Consider the following 9,602-nt stretch of genomic DNA (forward strand, 5'->3'; position numbering starts at 1 on the left):
TTTTTTATGCCCTTCACTCGCTAACTTCCCTCCGTCTCGTTTACTCGGATGTACGTCATTGATTACGTTGCATGAGTGCCCACTACTGGGGGAACCCTTGGAATTGGCTGAATTGGAATGTCCTAAACCCTTGATCACTAATGGCGCTTTTCCACTGCACGGTACGGTTCTGTACGGTTCACTTTTGGGGGGTTTTCCTCTGGGTACAGTACCTGGTACTTTTTTTAGTACCACCTCGGTTGAGGTTCCAAGTGAACCGTACCGTTACCAATACGTGACGTGTAAACTCTGCTGATCACAGATTGGCCGGAGAGAATCGTCTCTACCTGCGTCACTGAACTTGTGACACAAACACAACAGAACCGCTAGATTTAAATCAGCACAGCCAGCGAAGCATCGAACACAACTGTTTTGAACGAGCGCACCTTTTTTTAACAACCAAAAAATGTTTGTTTCATATGAACATATCTTTAGAAAATATGGTCACAGATGATCATTATAATTTGACTAGGAATTCGTTATCTTGTTTGAAAATAACTTTGTTTAGCTCATTAAAACAGAGGAAATTGTTTTAATGAGCTACATCAGTACTTGTCAGTACTCAGAAAAATTCTGATAATTTACTTCCCCATGTCATCCAAGATGTTTGTTTATCTTCAGTCACAAAGAAATTACGTTTTTTGAGGAAAACATCACAGGGGTTTTCTCCATATAGTGGACTTCAATGGTGGCCAACGATGTAAATGTCCAAAATGCAGTTTCAATGCAGATTCAAAGGGCTCTACACGATCCCAGCCGAGGAATAAGGGTCTTATCTAGCAAAACGATCGGTCATTTTCTTGAAAAAAAAATGTAAGCACTTTGCGTGCACAGTCTTTTGCATCACTTATTAATATTTCTGCCTTGTATGGTGATCATCGGATCTCAAACAAAAGCTATTTCAAACACTTGCTGCTGTCTGAAAGTGAGTTTTGAGCTAAATTATTTCAAAAGTCTTTAAAGGGGTCATATGATGCGATTTAAATTTTTTTCTTTCTCTTTGGAGTGTTACAAGCTCTTGGTGCATAAAGAAGATCTGTAAAGTTGCAAAGACTAAAGTCTCAAATCCAAAGAGATATTCTTTATAAAAGTTAAGAGTCAGCCACACCTACCTAAAACGGCTCGTTCTAACACGCCCCCACATGTCTACCTCACTATGTGGGAAGATTTGCATAACGAATGCCTCATTTATAATGGGTTTTCATGTTTTTGAATCATCGCTCCGGCCAGACACGGCATCAACAGTATGTGAGGGGCGTAACATTTCTGTCTCACGCTTGAGGTATTGTATATATATTGTATATAGCAGGCCAATCAGGGCACACCTCGCTTTTCAGACCGATCTACGCGTTTCAGAAAGGCGGGGCATAGAGGAGAAACAATAATGTACAGTATGTGGAAAATAATGTTTTTTGAACCTTAAACCGCATAAACACATTTCATTACACCAAATACACAAAATACTGTTCTTTTTAGCAGCATCATATGACCCCTTTAATGCTGGTGTTATAGCTGTTAACTACATGAAATAATCCGCGGTGCTGACGCTCTCCAGACGCGGAGAAACTCCGCCTTTGTTCATAGCCTTTCCTCAAGCCCGAGCTGGCCTGCTTTGGCTCAAAAAAAACCTGGCCGTTAATGTGGCTAATGATGGTCCAATGGCACCTTGGCTTGATGTGAAAGAGCCTTAAGCCATGTCGATGAGCTGAGTGAACGTGCAAATTCACTCCCTGACATTAGATGGCGCTTAATGAAAAACAGAAATACCCATCGAATCCTATTTGATGCAATTCCTCTTATCGAGATTTTTGTAGTCGCTGTCGCATGTGTCATGAAGCTCTTTGTGATAAGACACCAATGAATGAATTTGTGCTTGAGCGCCACCAAGGTGTGTTTTACTGTAACTTCAGCAGCTACAGGCATGTGAACAAAAGCGCCAGTCTCATTGGTCGGCCAGTTTTTAACACGGCGTGTCAAACCAAAATAATTAGCCGAAAATTACGCTTTTACACCTGCCGTTTTGCGCGTCGGTGTGTACACTCACATTAGCGCCCTTTGTTTAATCAAGAGGCGTTAAACATCGGCGATGATCGTCCCGGTGTGCACAAGGCTTTAAGGTGTTTCTTCTCTGTGAATCTCCTTCCACACTGAGGACATATAAAACAGTTTTCATGTGGTATTTAAGGTACGTTATATATGAAGCATTCCACACTGAACACATTTAAATATCTTATTTCCAGTATAAACTTTCGAACTTTGAGGTTTCCCTGTTGATTTAAACTCTTAGCACACAATGACATCCAAGGTTTTGTAATTTCAGTTGAACTTATTCTTAGTTTGGTGACAAAACCCTAAAACTCCTGTATCATATCTTTGTAAGCTGTATGCGCTCTTGTCTACTTGATCTGTTGTGTGTGCAGAGCATGGTGTTCTGATTATGGTTCTCTCAAACACACCTGAACAAGCTCAATGTCTAATGGTGTGTTCAAGTCATGTCGGCTAGATCGTATTTATGAGTTGAACGCACATGTACACCACCACAAAGTCATTATTACATGTTGAAATTTTCTTTAAGCCCCAAGTTTCCGAGTTGGAGGCGTGTCTGTGAAAAAATGTGTCCGATGCAATGGACGCAGCCAAAGACTATAACAATACTGACTGTAAATTTGTTGATATGAATAAAATGATTTTTTTTGTAAGAACTGTTACATACACAAAATCTTTTATTTTTATTATTAATTGTGTAATTACCATAGAATGTACAGGTATAATGATTCAGTTTAAGCTGGTCATCAGGAAAAAATTGGATGTAGTCAACAAATCGGAATCGGGCATCAAGAACAACTAGGGAACCCAAGTTGGGAAAGTCGTGGCCTAATGGTTAGAGAATCGGACTTTGACCAAATAAGATACATGTCTTTGCAAAACATTTTATTTAATTGTATATTTTCGTTTTTATTTAAAATTGGCCCCTGGCAACAATTCTGAAGTAAGTGAGTGGCAGACAACTCTATTTTACTTCTAATTCTGTACTGCTGAGAAATTAAACCACTCTTAAAAGACCTCAATACAGATATCTCAACTTAGCCCACCATTAAGCTCAACAAAAAGCAGTCTGGCATCGGCATGAATTATAGAAATATTGAAGATATGAACTCTGTATGATAACATTATACAGTTAAGCAAAATCACAAGGGTAAGTGTTCTCTTTTTAATAATCAGGACTGCAAATATGATATTCATTTAATACAAGAGCAATTTCAGAAAAATCTACGTATTATATTTTGTTCAATAACATTTTTATTATTTGGAATTTTAAGGGGATTTTATGATACTATACAATATTTATAGTTTTATTTTAACGGACTATTTTTCCATTAAAATGAATATATTGTTATTTTTAAATAAATGCTATATTTCAGATTAAAACAGAGTGAAGGTCTTTAAAATTATTTGTTTCTAATTTTTCAAGTGAGAATAGTGCCATCTGGAGGTATTCAAAAACTGAAAACGTGTGTAATGTCATTGTGTATCCACCCTGTTTGGTTACTCCCTATATACTCATAACTCCCTATATGAATATATAGAGAAGATGCTGGGTTCCCTAGTTGTATTTTTAGACAAAATTTTGTGCTTTTATTAGGTGTTGCATTTAGATATATATTTTTGACATTCTAAAAGACTACTTTTTGTCAGGCAAGTACACAGAATCTCTTGGATTACAATTTGCAACTAGACTGATGTACTGTTACTTCCTCTACAGTCAAAAATCGGTGTTATATTAGACAGCAACTTCTGTCACATGGGAAAATCATATTTGCCATGTTACAAAAACAGCATTCTTCTATCTTAGAAACATTGCCAAGCTACAAAACAGGTTACCCGTTTATGATACAGAAAAGCTAGTTCATGCATTCATGACCTCTAGACTGGACTACTGTAATGCACTGCTAGGTGGTTGTCCTGCATCTTCAATAAACAAGCTACAGGTAGTACAAAATGCAGCGGCTAGAGTCCTTACCAGGTCAAGAAAATATGATCATATTACCCCAATTTTATATTCTCTGCACTGGCTACCTATTAAAGGGGTCATATGATGCGATTTCAATTGTTCCTTTCTCTTTGGAGTCTCACAAGCTCTTGCAAAGACTAAAGTCTCAAATCCAAAGAGATATTCTTTATAAAAGTTAAAAGTCAGCCTCGCCTATCTAAAACGGCTCGTTCTAACACACCCCCACATGTCTACGTCACTATGTGGGAAGATTTGCATAACGCCACCCAAATGTTCACGCAAAGAAAGAAGGCGTAACTTTTATTCACGCTGTAGTATTGTTGCCGCTGCCGCCATGTCGTGAAGGCGCTGTGTGCTTCGTTGTGAAAGCTAAACTACTTTGTTTGGCCTTCCAAAAGAGGACGATATCTGCTTCGTCATGCCTAGAGCTGATCCGTGCTGGTCGCTGAGGGAATACTTCAACTTTGAGCTGTGAATCGCCGGATCGGCTTTCACTGTGGACGAAGCCTGGGGTCGTCACATGTGGTTGCCGCAAGCCAGCCGGACGCTCCTTCGTCGAATCCGCCGGCCGCGCTGCTCTCAAGCTCACCGGCCTCGTCTCACTCAGCCCGCCGGCCGTTCCTCACTCTAGCCACCGTGTGTGATGCTGTGTTTCGTTGTGAAGGCGAACCTACTTTGTTTGGTCTTCCAAAAGAGGACACGACTAGAAATCAGTGGTTAAGTTGTATTTACAACACTGTTCCAGAACACTTCAACCCAAATATTCAGATGTGTGCAGCACATTTTATGGAGGACTGTTTCCTGAACCTGGGAGAGTAGACTACAATGCTGTTCTGACTCACAGACTAAGTACGTTTTTTATATTTAAAGAATTTTCCACTGACGATTCAAACGTGAGTTTTGGGCAGTGTAGAGTAGCGCTGACATGCAGACATGGTTTTATGTTACGCTCCAGCCTGACAGGGTATTACAGTATGGTAAGGGGCGCAACATTTCCGTCACACGCTTGAGGTATTTGGCCAATCACAACGCACTGGATACTTGCTCAATTCTTTTTCTATTCTATCGGTTTTCTTTTTATTTATTATATTATTTTTAAAACCATTGCTATGTGGACTGTGTTAAGCTAACTGAGACTTGTTATAGCACTTGCGTATCATTGCTCTTTTGTTGATTTTGATTGCTTCCATTGTCCTCATTTGTAAGTCGCTTTGGATAAAATGATCTGCTAAATGACTAAATGTAAATAATGTAAATGTATATTTGTCCCAAATTATTGTTAATGTTCAAAATGACTTTATCCTAGGCTGGAAGATTGTGTATCTTTCAGCACAACGTTTGTCTTTTTGTCTGTACGCTTTAAATAGGGAGCTAATAATAGCCATTTTGTCAAACACCGTACTTCAAAATCATCGATGCAACTTTGCTAATTCCTGAAGTTTAACTTTTATATTAACCGTTTTGGACTGCCGTCTTGAACTGGGTGCAATACCTGCGAGTTGTTCTATACATGGCTGCGCTTCTCGTCCGGTGTGCAACCGCCTTACGTTACTTCGTCCATGGATTAATTGTGCGTCCTTGAAATTCTAACATATTTACTTTCATTTCTTAGGTAATATCAATGGTATGACGTTTCAGATGCGTCCGAAATTACAAAAAAACATATGCATATATTTAATTGTTTGATCAAAATTATTGCTAGGGACAGTTTGGTAGTCGTCTGATATTGGTAGAGATATCCCCACCCCTCCCCAATTCTACGCCCCTGCTGTAGTAGTTACAGACCTAGCCTATATCGGTAAAATTACTGATAGATGTTAGGTCTTTAACTGCTACAGCAATTGATCTGTAAAAAAGAAAAAAAAAATAGTTTTACAAGTTAAAGCTTTTGAACATTTGTAAACCGAGTTCATCTTTGAGAATGAAAACCAACCTGTTTGTTCCTCCGTATCTTCTTGTTTCAGACTGAATACTTCTTCAATCCTGAGGTCTTCACTCTCCTCTTTAAGAAGCGCCATCTTTATAATCGTGTGTCTCAGCTGCTTCAGCAGGAGTTTTTCTCGGGGTTTGGACACTCTGTCCTGTTTAAGATCAGAATAATTAACAGAAAGACAAATAAATTCAAACTAAATCTCTAGGTGAGTCTCTGACAGCGCCCTATAGTTCAGTAGTAAGTGCACTGGTAAAGGACGATGATAATTAAGAAGAAAATATTTAAAAAACGAACACTTCCCAAATTAATTAAAGATCACATGTTATTCATAAAGTTAATATTTTTGGTTTATATTTGATTTGTAATCATTTGTAGACTATCATTTGCAGTTGGTGTGTCGCACGTTTGTGTTGTTTGTGTACACGGTTTTGAGCAGCAGATGTCGCTGATTTTGGAGCTTCATGCTGGTTAGGTATGTTTTGACGCTGGGATGCTGGTTTATGCTGGTCCTTTGCTGGTTTAAGCTGGTCCTTTTGCTGGTTTATGCTGGTCCTTTGCTGGTCTAAGCTGGTCCTTTTGCTGGTCTAAGATGGTCATTTTGCTGGTTTAAGCTGGTCCTTTTGCTGGTTTAAGCTGGTCCTTTTGCTGGTTTATGCTGGTCCTTTGCTGGTCTAAGCTGGTCCTTTGCTGGTCTAAGATGGTCATTTTGCTGGTTTAAGCTGGTCCTTTGCTGGTTTATGCTGGTCCTTTTGCTGGTTTAAACTGGTCATTTTGCTGGTTTAAGCTGGTCCTTTGCTGGTTTAAGCTGGTCCTTTGCTGGTTTAAAAAAGGCAAAAAGAAGAGCATATGAGGACTGCATGTTTACCGTCTATGTGTGCCTGGGCCTGCTTTACTGAATTGCCTAAAGGCCCTTTTTTTTTTTATTATTAAATGCTTGAAAAAACTATAACAATTGTCATCAGTCAAATCATAACAATGCATCAAGAGTCCAGGGTCTTTCAGTCCAGAGGAAGAGCCAAGTCCTTCAGTAAAGCCATTGTTCTTATTGCGTTCAAGTTCATAGAGAGCGCAATAGATTCAAAATACAATTTCATTTCAAGTTTGAATCTTTAAAAAAAAGTTTACATTCATGAATATGATATTTAGCTAACAGGAAAGTAAGGTTTATGAAATAAATATGCATGAAAGCCAAAAATTACATTTCTATAATTAAACTTAAAATTAGGATTCACGTAACATTTGATCAAATCAGGAATGTCACACCAAAATGATGTCGCGTAGGAGCATTTCTACTTAAAATCTGTCCCAGTCACCGATACTTTATTAGAGTACTGTACAGGTTCAGGGCCAATCATTTTACAATAATAATAATTTAAACATTTCTTTGAACATAAAATAATAATGTTGTGAAGTATATAATACTATAGACACAGCCAGTTTTACTCCTTGAAAGATTTATCCGTAATAAAATAATTACTTTATAATTCGGAAGCAGCTTATTTAATGTAAACCGGATTATATAGAATCTTTTTAAGCAGAATTGATACTTAAAATCTGTCCCAGTCACCGATACTTTATTAGAGTACTGTACAGGTTCAGGGCCAATCATTTTACAATAATAATAATTTAAAAATTTCTTTGAACATAAAATAATAATGTTGTGAAGTATATAATACTATAGACACAGCCAGTTTTACTCCTTGAAAGATTTATCCGTAATAAAATAATTACTTTATAATTGTATTGGAGTCTTACACACATGCCAGAGCTGTATAGAGAGAGAGTTGCAATGCACCAGTTTTTTACAGCAATGGCGGATCATGGAGCTGCTCAATAGTTCCCGGATGTTAGCGCTCATACAATCAGAGACCGCTGTGATGAACTTTTGAAAGGTATGACATTTATGGAACAAAATATATATTATCAGCAAAGCTAATCAAATTACCCTGTGCATTAAAACAGATGATTATTAGATTATTCCTCACTTAATTAGTAGATTTACGTGATGTTATTCATCCTCTTCATGCAGTTTCATCCATCGTTGTGTAATTTAAAAGTGATTTTGCTGGTGGGGAGTTATTAAATAGACTTAGATATATTGCAAAGGATGCAGATGGACCAAAGTGAGAATGAAAAGTTTAATGTAGGTGAGCAGTTTTCATTTCAGAATCATGCTAGGCTAAATGTCCAAAAATGGATTATATACCACTACTATATTATAGAAGTAATTACAGTAAACCTGTACATTATTACTGTATTTTATACTTAAACATCTTAGCTACTGTTGTGTAATTTTATTGAAGTATTATGTGAAAATGAAAGTAATCAATATATATATTAATATGCTGAATTATGTTAACCCTGGATGTCATAGACGAATAATAGTCTTTTCATTGGACAGTGAACCTTTCATTAGACAGTACACCAGTGAGCTTGAAGTAATGTAACATTATTAGGAACACGTATAATGGTCTTTTCTTCCATTTCCCTGCTCTTTGTGAAAAAGTGCCAGTTCCCTAGTATGATTTCATCACATTTTGTTGGTGTAATCTATAGATTGCTCCTGCTGACTATATCCAGCCTCTTACGAAGACTTCAGATGACCCAACACCTGTGAAGAGATGACGCCCACCCTTCAGAGGACTTCAGATGAAGCAGACTCTGAATAATCATACAAAACTGCTAGATTTTCCTTGTATTGTAATCAACATGATTACATCATGTAACCATTGCTTTAATTTGTTAATTGTTTCTGTATACATTTAACTGTTTCTGAATACATGACGTTACTTAACTGCATGATTTGTACAGCCTAATTTTAGAACATTTCTGCCCTATGAACATTATTTTGGCACAGTTACACCCGTTAACAGAACTCTTATTCGTAATGTAGAAACATTCATTTTCTGTAAAGCTGCTTTGAAACAATGTGTATATTAAAAAGTGCTATACAAATAAATGTGAATTGAACAAAACTTAATGCATCATTTTCTTCTCCTCTCCCAGATCTGAAGGGAAACCATACATTCACACTCCTTTCTGTGAGTGACTGGAGCACTCCCATGCAGCACAGCAAACTGTAGTGGAGACTGTTCAAGGACAACATGCTTTATAGTTTATTATAAATGTATAAATTGATTGCTGTAAATAAGTGCATAACAAAAGTCAACATACATAAAATATGATTAAATGTGTACAAATTGCTGTTTTAAATTGGAATATACTACAAATATATTTATATATTTTAATAACTGAGGGGTGCACAAGAATCAAAAACATTGAACAAGGTTAGTTTTCACTTAATAAAATATCTTCATTTATTTGGAACGTTCTAAGACAACAAACTTAGCATTTACCATAAGATTAGTATTGAAGCCCGTTTCCGCCACTGAATAAAAAAATATAATTCTGTAAGTCATAATAATGAGAAACTTTCTCGTAATAATGACTTAGTTTTTCATAATAATGACTTATTTTCTCATAATTATGAGAAACTTTCTCATAATAATGACTTAACCTAAACCAAAAAAAAAAAAAAAAAAAGACTTACTCAACGCCTGCGCAACGCAAGAGTGACAGCACGCTAGCGCCATCTGTTGGTCAAAGCCATGCAGGAAC

The 9,602-nt window shown here is 37.1% G+C and overlaps 1 protein-coding gene across 3 annotated transcripts in view; it reads right to left on the reverse strand.

Annotated features, from left to right (window-relative positions):
- The window catches only part of LOC107571194 (gastrula zinc finger protein XlCGF57.1-like), a 28,936-nt gene extending 22,808 nt beyond the window's left edge, over positions 1-6,128 (reverse strand). For 2 of the 3 annotated variants that reach the window (XM_016257487.1, XM_016257489.1), the window contains exon 1: positions 5,985-6,128. In XM_016257487.1, coding sequence (XP_016112973.1) covers positions 5,985-6,069 — 85 coding nt within the window. In that variant the 5' untranslated portion in view covers positions 6,070-6,128. The remainder of the gene's footprint in view (positions 1-5,984) is intronic. The other variant, XM_016257488.1, reaches the window with a different exon arrangement.
- Between the last annotated feature and the right edge of the window lie 3,474 nt (positions 6,129-9,602).

The sequence above is a fragment of the Sinocyclocheilus grahami genome, unplaced genomic scaffold (assembly GCF_001515645.1).
Source record: "Sinocyclocheilus grahami isolate Dianchi unplaced genomic scaffold, SAMN03320097.WGS_v1.1 scaffold1562.1, whole genome shotgun sequence".
Lineage (NCBI taxonomy): Eukaryota > Metazoa > Chordata > Actinopteri > Cypriniformes > Cyprinidae > Sinocyclocheilus > Sinocyclocheilus grahami.